The sequence below is a fragment of the Dendrobates tinctorius genome, unplaced genomic scaffold (genome assembly GCF_039654945.1).
Source record: "Dendrobates tinctorius isolate UK_male_01 unplaced genomic scaffold, ASM3965494v1 ptg000257l, whole genome shotgun sequence".
Taxonomy (NCBI): domain Eukaryota; kingdom Metazoa; phylum Chordata; class Amphibia; order Anura; family Dendrobatidae; genus Dendrobates; species Dendrobates tinctorius.
This window is the reverse complement of record NW_027361924.1, coordinates 586,836-613,792: the sequence shown is the minus strand read 5'-3', so window position 1 is coordinate 613,792 and position 26,957 is coordinate 586,836. Positions and strand designations below refer to the sequence as shown.

The window sequence follows — 26,957 nt, the reverse complement described above, 5'->3', positions numbered from 1 at the left end:
GTGAAAGTTCCATAGGAAGAACAATCTTATGCAATCCTAGATAGGTCCCCCAGGGTCTTCTCCTCCATTATCTTGATGGTATAAAGCCATCGGGTCGCTGGTCTTCCTCTTCGCCTTGTTCCTTCTATTCTTCCGACTATGATGTCCTTCTCCAGTGATTGCTCTCTTGGTATGATGTGTCCAAAGTAGGAAAGTCATAGCTTGGTGATCCTCACTTCAAGTGACATATCTGGCTTGATTTTCTCCAAAATTATTTGTTCTTCCACGATATTGATAATATCCTTCGCTAGCACCACATTTTAAAGTCGTTGATTCTTCTTGGGTGTCATACTGTATGGCACAGTTATTTCTACTGTACACCATATGGTGGTTTGCGTCAACCAAGCATAAGTACTAGGGCACAATTCTATAGCTGTAAAAACCTGTTAGGTCTTCAGGTGATCTTATTAAATAATCAACCGAATAACTGAAGAATGCTCATTATTGCTCATTGTCCTGCAAAGGCAGCGATCAGTCTTCGATCAGCATGGACCTTCAAACGAGCCCAGATCGACTTGGTGTTTTGTCAATACGTCTCTCATTCAGGCAGAATATCTGCCACATACATCATCCCCAAGTGATGGACACAAACACAACTGCTCCTCTGCCTCATTACAGCTCTGCCATGGGGTACTGTGACGCTGATAATGACTGTATGCAAATCTCATGGAAGAATTCTGCATTGAAAAGGTTCTTCCTACCAGCCACTAATTCAGATAAACTGGTTTTTCATGTTCATGTGCAATGAAGCATCGATCGCTAAAATCACAAATATATATATATTTTTATATGGATTTCCTTAGCAGCTTAAAGCAAATTTATTCAGCTGTAGCCGGAGAGTCTTTGCACTATAATTTTGGGATACAAAGTTTGTTTGAATTGGACTTTATAGGTGCCGGATAGAGATGAGCAGTTCGATTTGCAATACTGTGGGAGGAACGGCCCCGGTCGAGTGTCCGGGCCGGAACCAAGGGAGCCGTCATCTAGGTTCTGGGGGAAACTATTCCCAGGGGACAGAGTTCGGGGACGGACCGTTGTGACAGACAGATGGGCTGGGGGAGGGGCCAGTATAAAAGGGACGGGGAGCACCCGTGACGATGAATCAGCAGACCGGGACAGAGGCAGCAGGAGACCGTGGGAACGACTGAAAGCTAGAGCGACTTACCAGTGCCAGGGAAGACGCTCAAAGAGGACTTCAGAGGGACGGCGCCAAGACGACCATCCGGGACTTGCTGCCCCGCACCAGCCCGCAGCCACTGCCGCCTCAGCTCAGCCCGCGGCCACTGTCGCTTCACCTCAGCCCGCGGCTGCGGTTCCCTGCCACCCGCAGCCGCCCTGCTCTCACCAGTGGCTGCGGCAAGTCCAGTGCCTTCGGCAACCACCACTGTCTCACTCCGGTCTGCGGCAAGGGCCGAGCCTTTGCTCACCGCGGAGTCCCCGTCGCAGCGGTTAACTGCACAGGTGGCCTGTCACCTGCCACCCTGCTTCGCTGCCGCTTGCCCCATCCAGGGGCTGCGGCCTGCTCATCCAAGGACTCCTCCGGGGCCGGAGGTGCCCCAGCGCCACAGGAGCGGCGGAACGCTCAAAGACTATGCCATCTCTTCAGCAGCTGGGCCCAGCGCCTGCTCCGCCGAAGAACCACCGTCCAGAACGCCGAGGGACGTCAGGACGGCTAAGTTGACTATATAGTTCAGGACCCGTAGTTGGCCATACCGCGGCCCTATAGTGACCGGCTCTCGCTGGACGTAGTCGTGTTCTCCACTGTTTGTGTGAATTGTATTGAGCCCCTGCGAGGGCAACCCTTGTTACCCCCTTTGGTTGAACAGGCTGAGATTGAGGGAAGTCCCCTCTAGGCCTATAAACGTTATTATAAAAACACCCAAACCGACTTGCGACTCGTTACTGCATCCTGCGTACCTGCTAGTACCACAATACCATCATATTGCGTCCAGTCATGTCCAGCGGTTTTCCACTAACTCCTTCTATATCCTCAGCCTGGCACCCTGGATGTCTCTTGGCTCCGTGACCACGTGGCGTAAGACACGTCATGACTTTGCGGTGCGGCGAACAAGATACAGGCGCAGAAGTGAAAAGCACGTGGAATAGCACTACTACTATGCTGCCAAAAACAGTGTCAAAATGCGTCCAAATAATACAGCAGCGCAGGGTTAAATATCAGTCCTGCTCCAAAAACACATATTAATGGTAAATGGTTAGTTCATAGTGAGTAAATTATCTAATGGAGCCTCTTATCCAGGATGAGGGTTGGGGACCTACAATTTAGATTTTTGAGGCCAAATTTGACTTTTTGCATGGCATCTTCTGTCCAGTGTTGCTGAAAATCCTTGTATTGCTTAACCTAATTGATTCTCAGCTAGAAATGCCCTTTGGGACATTGTGTAATTGTGAATGCTATCTCAGATCCCAGAGAAGAGGAAATAGTTGTTAATCAAGCAAAAATGTTGTACAATATACAAGTTTGTCAGGGTATCTGCATGCTGCCAAGTGGACTATTTGCAAAATTAGGAGTGTCAGCGAGAAAAAAGAAATACAGGAGTGTCAGGGTGTTGGTGGTTCACAGGCATCACATACCATGCAGAATGTGATCCCTTTGAAGGCTATATAGGTTATGTTCCAGACACCTAGTCGGGACGCCAAAAAAGAGAGTTTTATGCCAAGTTCATGTATTATGCTACTCTTCTGGGTGATTATTAGTGTGTACATAGACCTATAGATCTTGAATTTATTGACATCTTATCCAAATGTGCGTTTGCAAAGTATTTCCTCTCATTGGTGCCAATCCACTCATTCTGGAACAGTTTTTCTTTTTTTCCTGTGCCCCTCCATTCCAGATTTATGCCTCCCCCCCACCAGGAATAATGGTGCAGGTTTTCCCTTCCCCTAGTGGGTATATATCACAGACGTTAGTGTGGCCGTGCTTTGATTGAGGAGGAAAAACAAACACCCACCTAGAAGTTGTGTGGTACCCGCCCAATTGGTTGAAGAGAAAGTTTGCAGGTTTTTTTTCGGAGGAGAATAACTTTGGAACGCAGGGTCGCAGCTGAAAAAGAAAAACTGTTTCCAAATCAAAGGAGCAGCGGCAATTAGAGGGACTACCAGTAGTTGAAATTTCAAAAAAAATCCAGTGAAAGGTTCACATTACCAAATAAATTCATTTCTTACAAGGTGTGGTATTGGACCTTGGCCCCCCTGTTTGAGGATGGAGGGGTGGGATGTCTCGATCCCACAACTGCAGATAGCCCCTTTTTTTTCAATATGTACGGTATTTTATAATTTGCGCTAATTGTGTTTACTTCTTCCTTGTTTCTGCCCGCAACCATAATTGTGTTATAATAAATGACTGACACCGTGCCACATCTAAAGTCTTTATATCATGAGCACAATATTATTATAAGCTGTTATTTAAGGGAGTGAGATATGATGTCTTTCTTGCCTCCCTTCCTCAGATTGCCTCTCCTATGTTATCTAATATATAAAGCTCAAGTGTGTCTGTATGTGTGTATGTATGTATGTGTGTATGTATGTGTGTATGTATGTGTGTATGTATGTATGTATGCATGTGTGTATGTCCAGGATTGGCATCCGCACCGTCGCACCTACAGCCACAAAATTTGGCACAGTCACACGTCTCAACCCCGAGAGTGTCCTAGGCTATGTTGTGAGGCGAAATTTTTAACCCCGCGCGTTCCAATACACCAAACAATTTTGCCCCTATCTACATAATGGGGAAAAAGTGTGTGTGTGTATCAAGCCCCGCCCCTCATTATGATGTCATAATGGTTGCCATGGCGACGCTGATGTCATCATAGGTTGCAAGCCCCGCCCCTCATTATGATATCATAATGGTTGACTATGGGATGGAGGATGTGTGATGGGTATATGGGCACGGGACTATGGCATGGAGGATATGTATGATGGGTATATGGGCACGGGACTATGAGATGAAGGATGTGTGATGGGTATATGGGCAAGGGACTATGGGATGGAGGATGTGTGATAGGTATATGGGCACGGGACTATGGGATGGAGGCTGTATGATGGGTATATGGGCACTCGACTATGGGATGGAGGATATGTATGACGGGTATATGGGCACGGGATTATGAGATGAAGGATGTGTGATGGGTATATGGGCATGGGACTATGGGATGGAGGATGTGTGATGGATATATGGGCACGGGACTATGGGATGGAGGCTGTGTGATGGGTATATGGGCACTCGACTATGGGATGGAGGATATGTATGACGGGTATATGGGCACGGGACTATGAGATGAAGGATGTGTGATGGGTATATGGGCACGGGACTATGGGATGGAGGATGTGTGATGGGTATATGGGCATGGGACTATGGGATGGAGGATGTGTGATGGGTATATGGGCAGGGGACTATGGGATGGAGGAAGTGTGATGGGTATATGGGCACGAGACTATGGGATGGAGGCTGTGTGATGGGTATATGGGCATGGGACTATGGGATGGAGGATGTGTGATGGGTATATGGGCATGGGACTATGGGATGGAGGAAGTGTGATGGGTATATGGGCACGGGACTTTGGGATGGAGGCTGTGTGATGGGTATATGGGCATGGGACTATGGGATGGAGGATGTGTGATGGGTATATGGGCACGGGACTATGGGATGGAGGCTGTGTGATGGGTATATGGGCACAGGACTATGGCATGGAGGATATGTATGACGGGTATATGGGCACGGGACTATGAGATGAAGGATGTGTGATAGGTATATGGGCACTCAACTATGGGATGGAGGATGTGTGATGGGTATATGGGCACGGGACTATGGGATGGAGGCTGTGTGATGGGTATATGGGCACAGGACTATGGGATGGAGGATGTGTGATGGGTATATGTGCACTCGACTATGGGATGGAGGATATGTATGATGGGTATATGGGCATGGGACTATGGGATGGAGGATGTGTGATGGGTATATGGGCAGGGGACTATGGGATGGTGGATATGTATGATGGGCATATGGGCACGGGACTATGGGATGGAGGATAATTATAATTTTCTATAACTAACCACAGTTAGTTACTATGCCCGGGCAGCGCCGGGCTCTTCAGCTAGTCGTGTATATAGTGCTAACTGCTAAGTTATAATGCTTATGATTAACGCCAGCTATGCTGCTACATTCAATGATGTATTATTGCTAGTCTGACATGTATGTGTTACCATTGTGCAGAAAGTTGTAACATATTGCCTTGCATTTCTGTGTTATATTATTGTATACTATAATGTACCTGTTGTGTAAGTACAGTTAGGGAAAGTTCAGTTAGGGTGCCCTAGTGTCCACATGGGCTATAGGCCAGCTTGGCAGCCACGCAACGTTCAAGTGTTGCAGCCCACGTTACCCACGGCCACTGTGTGTGACAGCAGTGGGCCAGTACAGAAACGGAAATATGTGGGGACTTGTCACCTGGGCCAATGCTTTTAGGGCAGGAGTCGGTTGGACTGAGGAAATTAAGGAAGTTGGAGCTTTGACGAGATCGGTACAGTCGGACCGGATGCTTTACCAGAGGCAACCGAACCTGGTGACTGACGATTTCGAGTCTGGGGTGAAACAGGCAGATGGAATTGTCATCATAGCGAGGTTAGGCTGGGAAGGAATTGGGGAGCAGTCTAGGACAGTTCGGTCCGGGCGTGTACTGCACAGAAGTAACAGCCAGCCAACAAGGGAAAGATGAGGAAACAAGCAAATGTCACCATGTACCTACTGTGGATGTAACGTGTGAAATACTCAGTGACGAAAGTGTTAAAGTTGACTCGCACTGTGTCTCCATTGCTCGGGGTCGCCTGGAAGAGGGACTGTTATTGCCTGGGAAGTGCCCAGAGGAAGCTGATCCTGGAGATGCAGGTGTGCTGAAGAGAAGAGTACATTTCCCTGTAGGGGAAGGACTGGACATGAATATAATAACAGTAATTCTGGTCACGACTACAGTCCTGTCCCTCCCTTACAAAAATGTTTGTACCTCTACATGATTTACAAGAAAAGAGAAGAGACTAGGACGGGATTAATGGAGGATTGCAGTGAGGGTTATACACACAAGACTTCAAAGACTGGGCTATCCTGAAACTAGACTATGTACTGTATACAGGTTCATTCGTTAGCAGAATATAGACTAAAAAATATTGCTATGGCCCCTTTAAGAGTGGCAAAAGGAGGGTCTTTCTTTTTTTTATCTCAATAAACCTATAATAAAAACAAACATAAAAATTTAACCTAAAATTTTGATTAATAGTGTCCTCCTGTTTTGAGTAAACTGCTCCTAGGCAGACATATGTGTCTCCATGGTAACAGACTACAAAAGAACCCTGTGTAGTCTGATTTTGTAGTCACATTTCCTTTTATATGATCCCTACTTCTTAGGGGGTGAAACACTTTATAACAAGGCCACTTTACCACTAGAGAGTCTGGAAAAGATGGGTATATCATTAGCGACCACTTCACATAGATGGTAGGAAGACAGAAGAGGATGATCCATAATCAAGGGCTTATTTATGGTCAGTTCCATCCTCACCTTTTAAGACTAGGTGACAGGCTCGCCTCTTTACAGTAACTGCATTGTGAGCAAAAAAAAAGGGTCAACAATTGTCCTAGGGTTCATAAAAATGGTTTAGGTTGGATACCAATTCTATTTCCTATTTTTGTGGGTGCCAAAACCCAACAACTTAGTGGATCGCCAATTATGCCATGCCCCCCCTTCTCCCTACAATATGGGAGGATCTACAGCGATAAAAAATTATTGTCCTAAATTGCGATTAAGCTATATGGCTCACAACTACTATTGGATGTGGTCATAATTCAGTATGGAGGTGGTCCTTGTCAAATTAGCCATTGAAAAGCTAAGGGGCCACACACTGGTCATGCCCAGGGCCCCATGTTCTCTTTACGATGAGTCAATAAAATCCAACTTCTAAAATTTTCATCATCCTTTATTGAAAAGCATCACTAAAACAGAAAATATGCCAAAGTAATAAAAACAGCACAGAATATACAACCTGCGCCTCCTACATGTATATGTTTCCCTCTTTCCTTGAAGACTGGCTAGTTAGGCCTTTTCGAAGCCTTAGGACAGTGGTCTCCAACTTGTGACTTTCTTGCTGTGCTGAGAGTTGTAGTTTGACAGAAGTTGGAAACCACTGCCATAGGCATAATCTTGAATCCAGCCTCAAAAGGCAAAGCTAATCATTCTCAGTAGATTGAGATCTCCAAACGATCCCCGGGATTTACTGACCAGGTGGCCACCCGCCATTTTGGAACCAGGATTTGAACCTTTACATGATTCCTACACATTATCCACTACTTAAAGTGGATCTATCGTGTTAACTTTTATTTTATAACTCTATAGTACAAAGGAACTTTGTAATAAATTTTATCAAATAAATCTGCTTCTTTCTCCTCCTGGACTGATCTCTCATTTACTATTCATGGGTAAAATCTGTATTCAGTGAAGACAGACTTTCCCAATACTGAGATAGGTGATGGCAGTTGATGGCTTTAAAATTCTATGGAGGAGGGAGGAGCTAGAGGCAGACAGACATTCAGCCCCTTGCTACGCCATAGAATTTTATGAGCACCAACGGCCATCTCCAAACTTTAAAGACAGATTTTACCAGTGAATTGAGAATTTTGAGAATGAAAGTTCAGCCCAGAAGGAGATAGAAATGGATATATCTAATAAGATATATTCCAAACGTTCTCATTTTCATGTGTACTGCTGATTTGTGAAAAAAAAAGTTAAAATGATGGTTACTCCTTAAAAAATCTAATATTTTAGGTAGAAAAAATTCTACTACATCTATAGCCTTACCGCTATGTATATTTATGTTCTTTTTAGGAAAATTTTCCTTAATGGGAACTGATGGATAATTAGGATCACACTGTCAGTATGAAAAATAAAAATGACTCCTATCATCCACATCTTCACCATTATGACCTAAAGCTGGGTCATGTTGACGTCTATTGACCCCATACTCACTAGTGACCTTCGCACTTTATTCTTGGTGACCGTGCTGCATTTCTGTAGGATCTCCTCTGGTTTGGGTCTTGTGGGGATTTTGGGCAGGCCGTACACTGATGATGTAGTGGACAGTGAGGTATCGGAGGTGCTCAGGAAAGAGACGCCACTATTGGAGGAGCTACGTCTAAGATTACTTCCTGACACACTCTCTATATCCGAGTCCAAGTCAGATCTGGCTTCAGACTCCAGTGACGAGTTCCCCAATGACTGCAACCTTCCTCTATCGCTTTGCCTCTGCTCGTCTATCGATGGTTGGAAGGATAGAAAAGAATACGCATCTCCAAACCACCTGTCTTCATGCAGATTGGGTGTGGAAACAAGGTGCTCTCTGCCGAGGATATGATGGAACTTTTCGCATGGGTTGGAGTACGGCTTTAGGTAAAGGGATGGGATGAAGCCGGTTCTTTTGTTGTATCTGTGGACATAAATGTACAATTTTATAACTTGGACAGGTCTAGAAAATCTTCTTGAAACGGCACCACACCTTTACATGGGTGGTGTCTTGTATTGTAGCTTGATTTCATTGTAGTAACTGGGGGGGAGATGTTCCCCATGGTTATTCCTTCTGCTGTATGAATGAGGTGTTACTGAGCATGTGCGACCACCGTTTCTATAGCGATGAATAGAGCAGCGGCCGCACATGCTGTGTCCTGCTCCAATCACAGTGAGACCCTGGGGCATCCCTTACGATCAGCGGTTGGATCTCCAGCGATCAGACATCTATCACCTATCCGATTATATATGTTGTTTATGGGATAAACCCCTTAATCCTTTCCACCTGCCACTGGTGACTATATCTAGTATGTAACAGATCCTCCTCCATTGCTATTTCACCATTAAACAGAAAAAAGTGAAGTTAAACACCCTAAAATGCCTAAAAGAAATCGTCACCTGATGAGCCACCAGCCAGAATCTGATTTTCTCAAGACTTCCACCACAACGCCGATCCCCACAGAAAGTTCATCAAAATTCTGAGCCTCATAACCTTTTATCACCACGCACAAGGTACCTGTTCAAGAATGGAGAAAATCAATGTCAGAGAAAGTCAGGACCCAGACCACTCTTGGTATACACCCTTAAATGCTTTATTTTTTGCAAATATCTTAACTGAATCTGAATATATCTTTAAAGTGGTCAGAATTTTTGTGTTCTGACACAGAGCTTCAAATCTCCTGCATAGATTTAATAAATAACATTCACTACACCTGCAGCCACCACCAGAGGGAGCTCACTGCATACAGATTATACATAAAACTCAATAATAATACAGTATGCAGTGTGCTCTCTCTAGTGGTGGCTGCTGAGATAGCATGAAAAGATTAGTGCCATTTGGCTCCAGCAGAATAGGATAGATAATTTTGAATACGAATTTCTGACAATAATATGATAACTTCAGTTGAGGACTAAAAAAATGAGTGTCATAGTCAACATACCTTGGCATTCTTTGGCAATGTCGAATTCTTCTGTTTTTCTGTGATCTTGCAAATAAGGTGCTGGAAACCAGGCTAATTGTCGGTCTTCGTTCTCTACTAGCCACCAGCCTGCAATTATAAGTGATAATTTACATATTTGCAATTCACTTCCATGACCACTAGGCGGACACACAATCACAAATAATTTAGCTTATAAGTGGGTGTATGAGATCAGTCTTGAATTGGAACTGAGCTACAATACCAGTCACCGCCTGTTGACGAAAGTGGCGCTATTTCAGCAAAACACAGCACCTGCTCATGTACCTGTGTTCTCCTTAAGCAGAACATCAAGGAATTCATATCGCTTCACTCTGAATGTCCGGTCCCTCAGATCCGCTGTCTCATAGTCGGCCATACACATGTATTTGGAGCATATGAGAGGAGCGGAGATATCGGGGGGGTGAGGTGAGACGATCCGAGTCTCCTCTTTTTTCTCTGACGGCATTATGACGAGGCTGAAAGAAAAGATGCAATGCTAAGATTCAGTCCAAGATTCTGGATCCTGACATGCAGATATGAGGCCTATTACATAGATGGATCTTCAGGCGTATTAACCTGTTAAAGGGGTGTTCCCATTTGGGATACTTATGGCATATTGACAGCACCCCTCCCCTTATTTTGGACCTTGGAAGGATTTTAAAAAAGTAAAAAGATTTTATTTTTTCTGTTTTGTTTTTTTTTGTTTTATTCATAAAAAGAGGGGGGCTTCTCCTTTAGCAAGGAAGCTCCTACTTCAGCATGAGAGCTCCTCCTTCACCAGTAAGGCTCCTCCTTCAGCAGGGAAGCTCCTCCTTCAGTAGTAAGGCTCCTCCTTCAGCATGAGAGCTCCTCCTTCACCAGTAAGGCTCCTCCTTCAGCAGGGAAGCTCCTCCTTCAGTAGTAAGGCTCCTCTTTCAGCAGGGAAGCTCCTCCTTCACCAGTAAGGCTCCTCCTTCAGCAGGGAAGCTCCTCCTTCAGTAGTAAGGCTCCTCTTTCAGCAGGGAAGCTCCTCCTTCACCAGTAAGGCTCCTCCTTCAGCAGGGAAGCTCCTCCTTCAGTAGTAAGGCTCCTCTTTCAGCAGGGAAGCTCCTCCTTCAGTAGTAAGGCTCCTCTTTCAGCAGGGAAGCTCCTCCTTCAGTAGTAAGGCTCCTCTTTCAGCAGGGAAGCTCCTCCTTCAGTAGTAAGGCTCCTCCTTCAGCAGGGAAGCTCCTCCTTCAGTAGTAAGGCTCCTCTTTCAGCAGGGAAGCTCCTCCTTCATCAGAAAGGCTCCTCCTTCAGCAGGGAAGCTCCTCCTTCATCAGAAAAGCTCCTCCTTCAGCAGGTAATCTCCTCCAGCAGTAAGGCTCCTCCTTCAGCAGAAAGTCTCCTCCTTCAGCAGGGAGGCTCCTCCTTCATCAGAAAGGCTCCTCCTTCAGCAGGGAAGCTCCTCCTTCAACAGGGAAGCTCCTCCTTAAGCAGGGATGCTCCTCCTTCAGCAGTAAGGCTCCTCCTTCAGCAGGGAAGCTCCTCCTTCAGCATGAGAGCTCCTCCTTCACCAGTAAGGCTCCTCCTTCATCAGAAAAGCTCCTCCTTCAGCAGGGAGGCTCCTCCCTCTAACCGGTTAGCTGCCATGATCACAAATGATTGCAGCATCTAAGGGACTAAATCCATTTCAGGGCACCATATCTTTATAATAATGTGAGCTATGGAGGACTCTTTATAATCTGAGCATTATATATGAAGTCTGGGCAGATCTTCACCTGTCTTCAGGGAATGACGGCTTCAGGTCGCTGTGTTGTAGAGTGAAAAACTGAACCACAATATCGCTCTGTGAAATCTTGGCATCCAGTTTCAGCAAAGAATGTGAATAGGCCTCTAGGAGCCGTAGTCTTTCTAAAAACTTCTTGGAGGCGTTCCTCTTCGGTACAGTCCTGGGAGCATCTGAAAAGAAAAAAAAAAATCAAATCTAGAAAGAGATTCCATTTTTAGAACCATGCTGCCACCTAGTGGTGACAGTTGATAATGACAGGTTCTTCAAAATCCTTTGCTGTAACTGGAAAGATGTATATCTTTGTACCGTGTTAGCCAGTAGATAGAAAAATATTCAGGATTGAGAGTCCTCAGTAGTTGATACCTTTTAATGGCTAACCGAAAAGATGGTAATACATTGCAAGATTTCGAGACTACTCAGGTCTCATCAGGCTAGACTAATACAAAATCTGAAGTCACATATTTATGCACAATACAGCCTAGAAAAAATGCAATAGATAAGACAAGTGACGTGAAGCAGAACTATCAATATGGGAGAGGGAGAAACATAAATATAAACATTGGACCAGTTCATAGATAAGGAGTCTGGATGTTTTATGGTCCTCTGATTGGGGTCTAGTTCTGTGTTGCCCCGCAAGGTTTTAAAAGGAAATTCCTTAATTGATGTAAAAAGACATATGACGAACTTTGACACTCTCAGTGCTGGAATGAATGTGTCGCATGGATTTATGTCTTTTTACATCAATTAAGGAATTTCCTTTTAAAACCTTGCGGGGCAACACAGAACTAGACCCCAATCAGAGGACCATAAAACATCCAGACTCCTTATCTATGAACTGGTCCAATGTTTATATTTATGTTTCTCCCTCTCCCATATTGATAGTTCTGCTTCACGTCACTTGTCTTATCTATTGCATTTTTTCTAGGCTGTATTGTGCATAAATATGTGACTTCAGATTTTGTATTAGTCTAGCCTGATGAAGAGACCTGAGTAGTCTCGAAAGCTTGCAATGTGTTACCATCTTTTCGGTTAGCCATTAAAAGGTATCAACTACTGAGGACTCTCAATCCTGAATATTTTGCTGTAACTTTAATTTTAAAATTTCAATTTTTTTTTACTATTTTCTGATCCGATTTTTCCAAAAGTGGAAATCCCCTTTAAGCCTATGATGATGTAATGCACATAGATGTTACAAACTACGGATTTTTGGAACTTCTTTTAGGAACTATTATTAGCATTTTTTAAAACTATTTTTACTCCATTTTTTTTTCTTTCTCTGTGTGCCATTTTCATCAACTCTAAATTTGTCATGGAGCCATAAATTACACAATCCTTGTTTCAGTAACAGTGCGTATAACAGCAATGCTGATTGTGCTCGGTATCCCTTAACCGGTGTGACGGACATAAGCTCTGAATCCCATGCACTGTCATAAAGTTGCATGATACATTTTGTCTGTCTGCAGTCACCACTAGGGGGAGCTCAGGAGCTTACTGCAGACTGTATTATCATACAGTTCAATGCATACACAATATAAAGTAAGCTCATGAGCTCCCTCTGTTGGTGACTGCAAGCAGCTAAAATTTTATTATTGATCTACATGTTAATTTATCATAAAATAAATTAAATAATGTATCATTTTTGTTCTCACCTTTCAGTTTGGGCAGTGTTCTTTCTGTCTTATTTAGGGCTCCAGCTTCTAATGGGAATTTTTTCTTAAGATCTCTCTAAGTACAAAAGACAACAGGTTTTATCATTCAGTAGGAGTATGCCTTTTCCGCTAATCTTAAAGTGAATTTTCATATTTGAATACGTGCATTTTAAGCTGACAGGCATAACACACTGTAATATGTAAGGACTGCAGTATTTTAATGAAGCTGTTGAACAATGAAGTCTTCAACGTGAACTACAAACATTTAAAAAAAAGCTGTAAAAAATTGTTAAAAAATGCAATAAAATGTTCAAAAAGATCAAAAAAGAAAAACAAAACCTATTTTTTCCCCAAAATTAAAACAATAAAAAAAGCAACAATAAAAAGACACAGCTTTCAGAATAACAAATATTTCATTTTTCAATTGTTCTAAACTAATAAAATGTAAAATAAGTTAATACATTTGGTAACGATCTACAGAATAACATTTGCACGCATTTTATACCACACAGCAAATTATTAAAAAAATGATAAATTACTGTTTTTTGTTTTACAAATTTCTTCCTCTAAAAAAAAAATGTTTTTCAATGCTTATCCTTATATTCACCTTACCTGGAATTTCTTAAATTCTCGAAATGTTCTGTAGATCAGGACCTTGTTGTGGTCGGACCATGAAACTGAAAACATGTATGTCTGGAAGAGCAGAAGGCAGGCGAAAAATAGAGCTAAATTACTTAATATTAAACTTTTTTTATGCTGATATTTTGCGATTCTATAACCCCAAAAAGTCCTGAAAAATCATAAAAAAAAATTTCCTGCTGACACCAGAAAATATTTTCTTTCTATGGCTACGTTATATAAATGATTTATATACATAACCTAAATATAAAAAGGAATTGCAACATCTAGTAATAATGTATCACAAATATGAAAAGGCAAAATAAACTTATTAACTGTGATTCCAAGTTTTGTATATCACAATTATATTACCCGTCTCACACTCTGGACGATAATACTGTGTATAACATCCCGGGTCTCACCTTATGATTGCCATGCTGCATTAATCCAATGGCTTCAACATTGACGGGATGCCGGCTGCTACTTTCCTTCATCTTTGTGTAGATGCCAAAACTAAAGTCTGTACAAGGCAGACATAGCTCATGTATAGCCAGAAGAACAGGGTTGGGTTCTGCCCTTCTGTCCAATCACGAAGGCGGGTCTGGTTACTTTTACTGATGACTCATAAAATCATGTCTTGTCCTTTCTGGGAAACAAAAAAAAATTGTACTCTGTCCTTCCTGTCTACACAGGTGTCTAACGACTGAAATCAGGCTGATAGATACTGTATGTAGAGCTCAAATACATTCCTGGCATAGTAGAGCGCACCGGCACTCTGTAATAAGAAAGTTACTTAGTTATATAAATTCATTATTCCAAATATTAAGGGGAAAAAAAGTGTGGGTGGTAATAAGCCATTATAAACACACCGATTTCTGGATTACTCCTCTTTATCAAGAATTAGTTTCTCTGACATGTCTTCTTGTTCTGCTGCAAGTTCAGAGCTCAGTGAGCGTTACCAGGTGACATGCTTTCTCACAAGCACTTCCTTCTTGCCATTCCCTGCTTGATTCTTTATAATTGTGATTACTAGTCATTAGCGAATGTCTCAAAATTAATTCAGATTTACTCAAATGAGCCCAGAGTTTTGATTTGGTTTGAATAAAATTTGGTCCAAATTGAATGTGCACCGAAAATGTCTCTCCAAACCCCAAAGTAAAATAAATAGAAGTCTGGGAAGGACAGTTCCCCGCCCAGTCCCCATTATGCTCGCTCTGAGCTTTGGATTGTTCTGGCCACCAGTTTGCTAGATTAAAAATCTTGAAAAGTTTTAACTTTGGTGAGTCCAAATTTTATGGGAAATTTGTAACAAATTCAGCACATTATGAATTGATTTGTTCATCTCTCGGGATTACGCCATCCTTTTTAAGATTGTTTTCTCTGACATGCCAAATTCAGAGCTCAGTGAGCGTTATCCAGGTAACACGCTTTCTCTCAAGTCTTTCCATCTCTCCATGCCCCAAAAATATGGTACCAAACTCTTAATCAACAGTATTATGGCTTTTTTTTCAAGATTTGCTTTCTCTGACATGACTGATTGTTCAGCTGCCAGTTCAGAGCGTAATACAGGTGACATGCTATCACTCAAGCCTTTCCCTCTCTCTATACTCTAAATATCTTGCTTGACTATATATCAAGGGAAATTCTCATTTTTTTCAGAGATTTATTCTTTCTCTCTGACACTTATGCTTGTTTAGCTGCAAGTTCAGAGCTCGGAGAGCGTTATTGGCCTAAAATGCTTTCTCTCAAGCCTTTTCCTCTCTCTATGTCCCAAATAGTTGGCTGAACTCTTAATCAAGGGTATCTCGCCCTTGTTCCACTATTTTCTCTCTCTGTGACAACTTTGCTTGTTCAGCTGCAAGTTCAGAGCTCAGTAAGCGTTATCTGGGTGACATGCTTTCTCTCAAGTATTTTCTTCTCTCCATGTTCTGTATAGCCTCCTTTACTTTTAATCAAGTGGATTAATCATTGTTTCTCAAGATTTGTTCTCTCTGACAGACTTACCTTCTTGTTCAGCTGCAAGTTCAGAGCTTAGTGAGCACTATACAGGTGACAGTAATCAACAGTATTATGGCTTTTTTTTCAAGATTTGCTTTCTCTGACATGACTGATTGTTCAGCTGCCAGTTCAGAGCGTAATACAGGTGACATGCTATCACTCAAGCCTTTCCCTCTCTCTATACTCTAAATATCTTGCTTGACTATATATCAAGGGAAATTCTCATTTTTTTCAGAGATTTATTCTTTCTCTCTGACACTTATGCTTGTTTAGCTGCAAGTTCAGAGCTCGGAGAGCGTTATTGGCCTAAAATGCTTTCTCTCAAGCCTTTTCCTCTCTCTATGTCCCAAATAGTTGGCTGAACTCTTAATCAAGGGTATCTCGCCCTTGTTCCACTATTTTCTCTCTCTGTGACACCTTTGCTTGTTCAGCTGCAAGTTCAGAGCTCAGTAAGCGTTATCTGGGTGACATGCTTTCTCTCAAGTATTTTCTTCTCTCCATGTTCTGTATAGCCTCCTTTACTTTTAATCAAGTGGATTAATCATTGTTTCTCAAGATTTGTTCTCTCTGACAGACTTACCTTCTTGTTCAGCTGCAAGTTCAGAGCTTAGTGAGCACTATACAGGTGACATGCTATCAGTCAAGCCTTTCCCTCTCTCCATAGAGAGACGGTACCTGCTTGGCTCAATATCAAGGGAATTTCTTCCTTTGTTTCAGAGATTTGCCAGCACAAAAAAAATGCTGGAGTGGTGCTTGAACCACACAAGTGGTCCACAAGTCATGCCAAGGCTGAATTGTCCTGTATAGCTTGCTTTACGCTTAGTCAATGGCTTTCAAGGATTCTCTGTCCCATCTCACCTTTGTATCTTGAGGTTAGAGGCACTGATGGTGTTATATCCACAGTTGCCTGCGAGGATGCAGTCACTGTCAGCAGGGAAAAAAAAGTCTTCTGGGAATGTACTTTTCTGTACTAGTTTTAATATCAGACAATCAATTCCCTTTTTTTATAAACAACATTGGAAAAACGAAAGCAGAATGGTAACAAAGCTGGAGGCAGTTTTTACATGAGGTGAGCCTATATGACTCTATTGAAAGATACCATATGGTGTATGTAGAGATCCACCATATGAGTGGATGGGGATTTACTCGCTTGGCCGGTCCATGAGGCATACGCTGGGACACTCAGGGATAAACAGTTCATTTGGTTTTTTAAACTGCAGCATAAACCGCTCTTCATGAACTAAATAGCATGTAGCTTCCAGTACAACGTCTGTTAACCATTCAGCTTTACAGCATAAACAAAGTCTCTTACTGAACCCGGTCAGCACTACTCATGGGTTATCAGAAAAGCGGCTGCACTGGGATCACCAAGTACAGGACCATTTCTGTCCACAGGCACAGTCCCTAACACCAGGATCATGGCAGGAGCGGGGATCATACCTGGCACTTCCCGGTGATAGTCTGGCTCCCGTGTGGGTACCGGGTGGCAAACGGTGACGGCCGCAACCTCCGAGACTGCCTGGTGAGCGGACGGCAGCTGGGTCCGAGCCGGTACAGGATTGGGGCACGCCGACAGGAGCCTGCGCGGCCGCGTCAGGTCCGGGCAGGGACTCGGCTCCCATCCCACAGCCTGCTCCGGGACTCTCATGTACCTTTTCCTGGCAGGCCGCATCCAGTGGCAGCATCGGCTTGGAGGGGGAAGTGGGCGCTGCAGATGGTATCGCAGTAGCCGTATACCCCGCGGGAGCTGCCTGGGGGCACATGGTTTTTCTCCATCGCGTTCTCCTGGCCCCCGTCCGTCCTCCATCATGGTGTCCTGGCGTTCTCTCTCCATCCCGGGCTCCTTTCCCGCCACCGAGCTTCGTTCCACCTTCTGGGGGTGGCATCTTCTTCCTACTCCTCCATACCAAGCCAGTATAGGAACCCCTCTGGGGGTGGGCCATGTTGCTGTAGCATAGAAGTTAAGGCAGGGGAGGCCCAGGACAGTCCGCGCTCTTTTCTTAGGACCACCCATATTGTCACGCCCTTCTTCACCGTGCCGGCGGCCATTTTGAGAGTCCATTTTACAGTCTATCAATTTGGTTATTCTGCACATTCTCAGCAATTAAGTCCAATAAATCTTCGGCACATAGAACCCGGTGACACCGGGCTTCGTCATCCTGTTCGTGACGCCAAGTTGGGTCGCCCTCCCAGGGCTGGCGGGGGTACTCGGTACCGGGCCCGCAGATCTTCAAGAGGGGGTTTGGTCACGGCAGCTGTGACCCGGTCCGTGGCCCTGGGCGTCCATTGTAAAATGGAGGATGTTTGAACGTGTGGATGATGATTAAAGTTTATGAGTGAATGATTCGTGACGCCACCTGTGGTGTTCGGCAATGAAGATGTTAAGCCGACGCTGCAGACAGATCCTCTGGGACAGATGGTGTGGTGCAGCAATGATGTTGTGGCCCTCCACAGGTAGGGCAGTAGTCCCAGGGCAGTGTAGGTGAGGAGATAGGGAAGAGGCGTAGATGGTGCAGTGTCAGGCACAGAGATGTAGCAGTGCTGAGTGTGTTGGCGCGGGAATAAGCGGAGGACATCAGGGCATGTAGTTCCAAAGCTTTACTCACAGTCTGTTGTGCGGACAGGTCCCCGCATCCATGCTGTGTCCTCCAGGTCAGGAGCTCAGCCAACTTCCAGGCAAGATGAAGTACTCCGTTCCAACACTCCGCCAACATGTGCCTTTTCTGAACGTCTCCCTCCCTCGTAGTGAAGTACTCACAGTACTGAGTTACACTGGAGTTACTCCTTTCAGATGTTCCTAGAACTCTACTTGTACGGCAGACAGCTGTAGCCTGCTTTGGGGACTCCTTGCTACTAAGTCCCGGCTCACTCACGATGCTGTTGTGCCCCCAAGCCTTGTGTGGGAATAAAGTGGTGACAACTTCTATTCCTCCGGTGTCTGCTGTAGGACCATTAGTATCCATACAACCTCGGGGACCGGACCCCGGCCTTGCACCTAGAACTTGAGGAAGGGCTCTGCTCTAACCCTAGTCCTTAGTTCTCTTCTTCTCCTTACGTTCCGTTCAAAACTATCTTTCTTATAAAGAGTCAGGCTTTCCATCAATGTCTCTTTCCTGTGCCAGCAGACCCAGGTCACTGAGGTCCGCTGCAGCACTTCCTTCGTCCATCCCACTCCGGGGATCTTCTCTCTCCTTCTGACCCTGTCAGACTGACTAAATCCTAAACTCTTCCAAATCTTTTGGTGCAGACTAAGCTCCACCCACCTCCCAGCACTCTTCGTGTTCCAAGCAGGGAGCCACCAAAGGGTGCTTTGCTACATTACTATGTTGTGTGGGATGCAGGTGTTGGAACGTGGTCAGGTGTCCCCACCTTACCTGGATGGTGGGGTACCACACCTCAGGAGGAGGCGCAGTACCTCTGTGGCGACTGAACCCTTAGGGGCGCCACAAACATACTGGACATTTACAATCATGCCGGTCACTGTTACACCACCACAATCAAGGATGCATGCATATTCTGAGTAGCATATGCAGGGGCCCCCTAGCTTTAACAGAGGTTACAGCATCACATGTAATAATGGTGAAAAAAGATCAGAACGTGAGTTAGACTCACATGGCTGAGTAAATCACTTCTGTTTGCACGTAAAATAAATATTGATACAGGAAATAAATGAAAAGAAAATGCTGTGCTGGGGATATCCCACAGAATGGAGGAACGTCGCCAGGGCTTAGTAACTGGAGGTAGTCACGCATACCGCCAATGTATATCCTTCACCCCTTAAAAAATACTTTGAGGACAGTGGAGTTAGTCAGTATTGGATGTAATTTGTATAATGATGCCACAATGAATGCACAGAGAAAATGTTGGAGATTTTCCATATATGTTATTGATCAGGTCATAGATGACATATAGAGATGTCAAAAGCTCAGAACCTTCCACTATTATACAGAGTGAAGAACCAATGGAAAAAGAAGCTGCCATCCTGGAGGACCTGATACAACCATGTAATATGTCAGGGCTGGACAACATATGGCACTTTCCACAGATTTCAATTTTTATAAATTAATTCTAATTCCATTTTTGTAGCTTATCTTCCACAAAAACTCAATCATATTGTTCTTTCTTGATAGTGCCTTGATACTGAAGAAGACGCAAACTCATCACCTGTAGTATGGAAGAAAGAAAGAAACAAAGAGCCATGGGCTGCACCGTTGTCTATGAAATATTTAATTTTTTACCCCCAAAAATTCAATAGTAATCTTCTTTACAGGCAAGATGTACTGGTATATTCAAATTTACCACTTTATACTGGTAGCTTGATTTTAAGGAGACACAAACCGATTACCTGTAGTTAAAAAGGCAGACGTATTAACAGTGACCAACAAGCTGCACTACAGGCAAAGATCTGTTAGGGTACCGTTACACTACGCGACGCACCAGCGATTCCAACATCGATACGACCTGGTAAGGATCGTTGGTACATCACTAAATGGTCTCTAGTAAGTTGCCAAACAGACAGATCTACTCAGCGACGCAGCAACGATCTGGCGATCCGTATAACGACCTCGGCGGTCGTTGGGACCTTGTCACACAGCAGCTATTGTGACAACTCCCGCCTGCGTCCCTGTGTTCTGCGTCGCCGATGTCGCACGTTGGCGTCAAACACAAAAATGCATGCTGGCCAGCGGGACAGCAGCAATTAAAAAATGGCCTAGGACATTCGAGCATGATCAGGGAGATCGCAGCGGGGGCCTGGTCGCCGCTGTGTCACATGTAGCGAGATCGCTGGTGAGGTCACTGTTGCATCACAAAATCTGTGATGTTGTGATGTTTCAGCGATCTCGCTAACAATCTCTCTATGTGAAACGGGGCCTTTAGGCTCACCAGGTGAAGCAGCTCCACTAAGCCTTAGGTCCTGGTGGGCACACGGACCCAAGTCATTGATGCAGCAGGCAGGAAGGCACATAAGCAACAAGGACTTGGCACATACAGGAATCTAAGGAGCAGCAGGATGGATAAAGCCAAATTCAGCAAGGATGAATGCAAGCACAAACTTAAAAAGCACAGGTGGTGAAGCACACCAAACACAGGACTAGAGTCTCAATCCCAAGACACAGGTGTGTGTCTTAACAGGATTTAAATAGGTCTACGGAGATGATGCCATAGATCCACTTGAGGTAACTTGCAAAACCCAGTGTGGAGCACAGGAAAAGGCAGCGAACCCAGGAAAAGGGAGCGAAGCCCTAGATACCTGGGACAGATATGTGACAAGATCTTTTGTTTTCCTGCCTTAAAAGGTCAATAGTATTCTTCTTTACAGGCATTATGTACTAGTATATATACCTCTATGCACCAGTACATTATAGGAAATAAAAGAGCTGAAAAGTAAACATCAAATATTATTTTAATATACACTTTTATATACAGGTACTAAAAACTGTGGTTAGTTCTAATAGGCTTTACCTTAGCTTGATCTGAGAGAATGATTGTGACCCCTCAAGCCACCTCCAACAATAAAAGTTATCAGGTGATCTGTGATATAGGCAAAAAATTATAACTCCAGCAACAAGTCATCTGCTCTATTGCCAGTTACAAGTGGGTCGCCCTCCCAGGGCTGGCGGGGTACTCGGTACCGGGCCCGATGACCTTCAATGGGAGATGTCACGGCAGCTGGAACCCGGCCCGTGGCCCTGGGCGCCCATTGTAAAAAGGGAATGTTCAGTGTGCTTGTGATGATTAGAGTTTATGAATGAATGAGTCGTGACGCCACCTGTGGTGTTCGGCAATGAAGATGTTAAGCCGACGCTGCAGACAGATCCTCTGGGATGGATGGTGTGGTGCAGCAATGATGATATAGCCCTCCACAGGCAGGGCTGTAGTCCCAGGGCAGAGTAGGTGAAGTGACACGTAGATGGTGTAGTGTCAGGCGCAGGAGATGTAGCAGTGCCGGGCAGGTTGACGCAGGAATAAGTGGAGGACACCAGGGCATGTAGTTCCAAAGCTTTACTCACAGTCTGTTGTGGTACAAGGGCCCGCATCCATGCCGTGTCCTCCGGGGTCAGGCGCTCAGCCAACTTCCAGGCAAGATGAAGCCTTCCTTTCCAACACTCTGCCAACATATGTGCCTTTTCTGAACGTCTCCCTCTTAGCGCCTTTAGTGAAGTACTCACAGTACTGAGTTACACTGGAGTTCCTCCTGTCAGATGTTCCTATGAACTCTACTTGTACGGCAGACAGCTGTAGCCTGCTTCGGGGACTCCTTATTACCTAGTCCCGGCTCACTCACGATGCTGTTGTGCCCCCAAGTCTTGTGTGGGAATAAAGTGGTGACAACTTCTATTCCTCCGGTGTCTGCTGCAGGACCATTAGTATCTGTACAACCTCGGGGACCGGGCCCCGGCCTTGCGCTTATAACTTGGGAAGGGTTCTCCTCTAACCCTAATCCTTAGTCCTCTTCTTCTCCTCACGTTCCATACTAATCCTTTCCTTCTTATAGAGAGTCAGGTTTTCTATTACTGTTCCTTTCCTGTGCCAGCGGACCCAGGTCACTTAGGTCGGCTGCAGCACTTCCTTCCATCCATCCCACTCAGGGGATCTCCTCTCACAGACTGACTAAATCCTAAACTATTCCTGCTCTTTTGGTGCAAACTAAACTCCACCCGCCTCCCAGCACGCTTCGTGTTCCAAGCAGGGAGCCACCAAAGGGTGCTTTGCTACACTACTATGTTGTGTGGAATGCAGGTGTTGGAGCGTGGTCAGGTGTCTCCACCTTACCTGGATGGTGGGGTACCACACCTCAGGAGAAGGTGCAGTACCTCTGTGGCGACTGAACCCTCAGGGGCGCCATACAAGTATAAGGTAACCCCCCATACACATCTGATTAAAGTTAATTTAAAAAAACCTGATTTTGACCAATTTCGACCATAACGAACGCTCTTCAGCTGCTTTGGTGAGATGAAATGGTATGTTGGATTTTTTTTTGGTCATCATATGACAGCCAATTCACTAATTCTCCCAAGTTTGTCTAATGTCTTTGGGGTTCTTTACCTGGTACTGATCATCACATGCCCTATTGGGCCATTTTTGTGAGTAAAATCTGCATTATGCATCAATTGTGAGCAGTGTAACTGGGAATCCAGCTATGAAATAAGAAAAAAAAAAACGCTAGAAAGCAATGGCGTGAGTCTGTGGTGTCTCTGCTACTCTTTCCCCTTCTCCTTTCCATAGACTTCAATAAGTAGTTGTAATCTGATCCTGCAGTGAGCTGTTAGTCCTTATTTTGACAAAGATGGATTTTAGGAGCTTTTCAAAGTGAATGATAAGTTTGGGAGGTGGAGGAGGATAAAAATGGTTCATAAGTGGAGGAAGAAGTATATTTTTATATCAATATATATTATAACGTTTCAACGATTGAATCTTTATTAAAAATTATGCAAAATGAGAATGGACAGGATGGATTTTCCCCTTTAAAATGTTATCGCTTCATCCATGGTAAGTATTCATTGTTTAATCTATGCTTACAAAAAAATAAACATTATAAAATTTACATTATATGAATCACTGCAGTCATAAATGTCATCTGACAAGAGCCTGAATTTATGGCTGGATCTATTGATCTATTGATATTTGGATGTATATAGCCCTTACATGAGATTTTCCCACTCGCCCATATTTCCTCATACTCTCAGATAAGATGTCGGAATAGATCTGAGATGAACATTCAAGATGCCACGTTTGTCATGTTCACGTGTTGTGAAAGTGTAGCTACAATTAGGCATATGGGCCAGAAACCTCAGCCTGTGCCCTCAGAGGGGGCAGCTACAAAGACCAGAATGGAGCTTTAGGGTATGTGCACACTGAGTCTTTGGAGCAAAAACTGAGCGGAAACTCCTCAAGTTTTTGAGGAGGATGTGGAGAGTTTCCACTCAGACTCTGCTCCAAAAACTCCTCAAAAATCTCAGTCTGCACAAATCCTTACAAGGATAAGCAGACGAGTTTCTGCCAGACTTACATGTATCTGTGTATCGAAGATCTCCTTTAGGTTCAGACGTTGACACTGCAGACCCTCACACAGCGCGTTTCCACACAGGTCTCCTCTATTAATGAGAAAAAAATGATTTTTTTTTTACATTTACCAAATGGCTGCAATGAAACAAAGAGTGAAAAATATAAAGGGGTCTGAATTCTGAATACTTTCCATACCCACTGTATAGTACACCTACAGAACCCAGCAATTACCATAACAAAACTTTTAAGTAATTTCCATAAAAAACAAAAACTCCACAAAAACAGTGTTGTATACCTCCTCCCGTGCTTCTTCCACCTACACCGCCACATCCATCTCCACCTCTTCCACCTTCTCCTCCACCTGGACCTCTGCCTCCTGGTTCAAGATAATTATTATTTTTTTATTCTCCGTAATTTTAAGTGAAATTGCTATCCACATTTGTTTTCAGAGCAGCTGTCCTGCTCCTAACCCAATTTTACTTCCTTTTAAAAACCCCAACCACTTTCAACAGTCATTTTACAGCACAAAAGTTCAGGCCTACACTGACTTATATTGCATGTGAGCTGGTTTTATTATGCTGGGAAGGGCCCAATAACGATGGAGCTTCACATCCTATTAATTTCAGTTGTCTGCTTTGCCTTCTAGTTATTAGAAATAGGGTGGGACCCTAAAATAAAAATGACGTGGGGTCCCACATATTTTTAATATCCAGCCAAAGGAAAGCAGACAGCAGTAAGTTGGTATTATAATGCTGGTAAAGGGCCACTATCTATGGACCTTCCCAGCAAGTTAATATAATCACCCAGCTCTCTACTTTGCCTTAGATGGTTATTAAAAATAGGGGGAACCCCACATCATTTTTTAGGGTCATCCCATTTTTAATAACCAGTAAAAGCAAAGCAGTCAGCTGGAGGCGGGTGATACTAATAGGCTGGGACGGTCCATGGATATTGGCCCCTTCCCAGCATAATAAGAACAGCTCACAGCTGTCTGCCTTCCATTTGCTGGTTATTAAAAATAGTGGAATCTGCATTTTTTTTTATTTATTTATTAACAAATACAGTGAAATACACTCACAAGGAACTGCTCCACTCCTCAACTTGGACTTCCGCCTTTTGGTTTAAGATTTTTTTTTCAAATATTTTGTTATTTTAAGTAATTTCTCCATTTACATTTGTTTTCAGGACAATTGTCCTGCTCTAAGGCTAGTTTCACACTAGCGTATTTTACATGCAGCGCACGGCGCCGCTAAGCCCCGCCCCTGCCCGCTCCATGCCCGCCCCGTCCGGTCATCTCCTCCTACTATCGCACACGGCCGCATGCGATCTGTGCACCCTATCTTTAGCACAGCCCAACAAACAGGAGAGCCACACATCTCTGGCTCCAGACACTGAATGAGACACTCAGCCTCCATTTTATCTGCAAAACCACACCCTGGGGATGAGGATATGTGAGCGGTCATTCCCACCCATCTCTTATGACTGCTCCTAAATCCCGGCACTGTAATAGCCTAATAACTCTGGCAGCACTATATGTGCTGGAGCATGCTTCCGAGATCACATCACTGCGACTACGAACCGCAATGAGATATATCTCCCCTCAAGGACCCGTCCGGCGGCCATTTAACACCAGATGCAAACACAAAGAGAGACAAAGGGATAATATTCCCTAAACCTCAGATTAATGATCACTGGTTTTATGCAGAACATGAGTAATCAAAAAACACTGGTGCATATATAGCATAATATAACATCATTTGTCTACATATAAAGAAGCATTATACCTGATGTTTTTTCAGAACATGATAAACTGTAGCTTCCAACGTGTTTCCCCCTCTATTTCAAGGGTTTCATCAGGGGTAAAGGTTTCAAATTAGTTGACCAAAACGATCAGAACATAGCTTTCCCTCCACTGGATTCCACTGGAAATCAGTGTCACTTAATAGTCCAATAGACAGGCCCCGTGCTGAAGGACAGGTTTTTATGACAACTTTTTGTAAAAGTTTCGTATATACTAGGAGGTTCTTTTTTAGTTTAAGTTGTAGCTTAGCAAATCTGACATTACAGAAGCTCTCCAGCTGCAAATGTATTGTCTAATCCCTTCTAGAGATATCAGTAGTTTAGTGTACATGTGATAAAATACTATTTGCAATCTACTCTGTTTTCCAGCGCCATTCTAGTCGTCTTCTGAACCATATGACCGCAATTCAGTTTTGTGGCTCACAAAATGTCTTATGTGTGGTTGTGGTAGTGTTACACTTACCATGAACAGAGAGACGTCCTCACAGGCAACAAGATCTCAGTGCCTGGACCCCCTGATGTAATAATAATAATCTTTACATAGCGCTAACATATTCTGCAGCGCTTTACAGTTTGCACACATCATCACTGTCCCCCTCGATGGGGCTCACAATCTAAATTCCCTATTAGTATGTATTTAGAATGTGGGAGGAAACCCACGCAAACACGGGGAGAACATACAAACTCCTTGCAGATGTTGTGCTTGGTGCGATTCGAACCCAGGACCCCATGCTGCAAGGCTGAGCCACCGTGCCGCCCATGTAATAATCATTATCAGCCCAGATAAGGATGAGGTCACCTCCTCTGACAGTAAGTTCTCAGGGCATTCACGAGAAACATGATGGAAGCTTTTATTTTAGAAATGTTGATTTCTATGTTCTGTGTTACAGGAAAACGTGAGGACTACAAACCAATTACCATTAGTGATTTGCTTCATGGACCTGGGAATGAACAGAGAGATGTCCTCACAGGCAACAAGATCTCAGTGCCTGGACCCCCTGAAGTAATAATCGATAACAGCCCAGATGAGGATGAGGTCACCTCCTCTGACAGTAAGTTCTCCGAGCATTCGTGAAATAGATTTAATAGAAAAACAACCTAATATATAAATTAAAAAATGGTCTTCTATAGGAACTTGTCAGTGAACGAGCCGTTAATATATTGATAGCTATAGAGACTCAGACCTTCTGTTGTCATAATTCAATGTAATATTCTAGGGGTGATAATATCAGATATCTGTAGAAAACATATTTTGCAGAGCTGACCAGTGACCACATGGAGAGACTTGAAAAATCTGGTGCTGTCCCAAGCTGGCATCTCCTTGACTGACAGGTCTCTCCCATATCTTTCATTAGAGTAGACCTGTCCAGCAAGTGCAGCAGCGCAGGGGGAAGCCGACTGGTTGCAGCGTTGGGCCAGTCAGGTCTCACTTTAGTCCCCGGGTGGCTCTTTAAGCTTTGCTTTCTCTGAATTTCTGGAGCTTTTCTCTGGGGATTGGGTCCCTCTTTTCTCAGTCTAATATACTATTTAGAAGTTATAATAACCTGTAAGTGTTAATAATCTTAATCACACAGAA

At 44.0% G+C, this 26,957-nt stretch overlaps 1 protein-coding gene across 1 annotated transcript; it reads right to left on the bottom strand.

Moving 5' to 3' along the window:
* Positions 1–7,019: 7,019 nt before the first annotated feature.
* LOC141069093 (NADPH oxidase organizer 1-like) lies at positions 7,020–14,120 on the bottom strand. Its single transcript, XM_073558409.1, has 8 exons — positions 13,999–14,120; positions 13,571–13,651; positions 12,959–13,034; positions 11,299–11,479; positions 9,845–10,035; positions 9,542–9,649; positions 9,000–9,117; positions 7,020–8,523 (listed from the first exon to the last, which is right to left on the bottom strand). The coding sequence occupies exons 1-8, from the start codon at positions 14,068–14,070 to the stop codon at positions 8,025–8,027; spliced, it is 1,326 nt and encodes a 441-aa protein (XP_073414510.1). The 5' UTR covers positions 14,071–14,120; the 3' UTR covers positions 7,020–8,024.
* Positions 14,121–26,957: the final 12,837 nt, after the last annotated feature.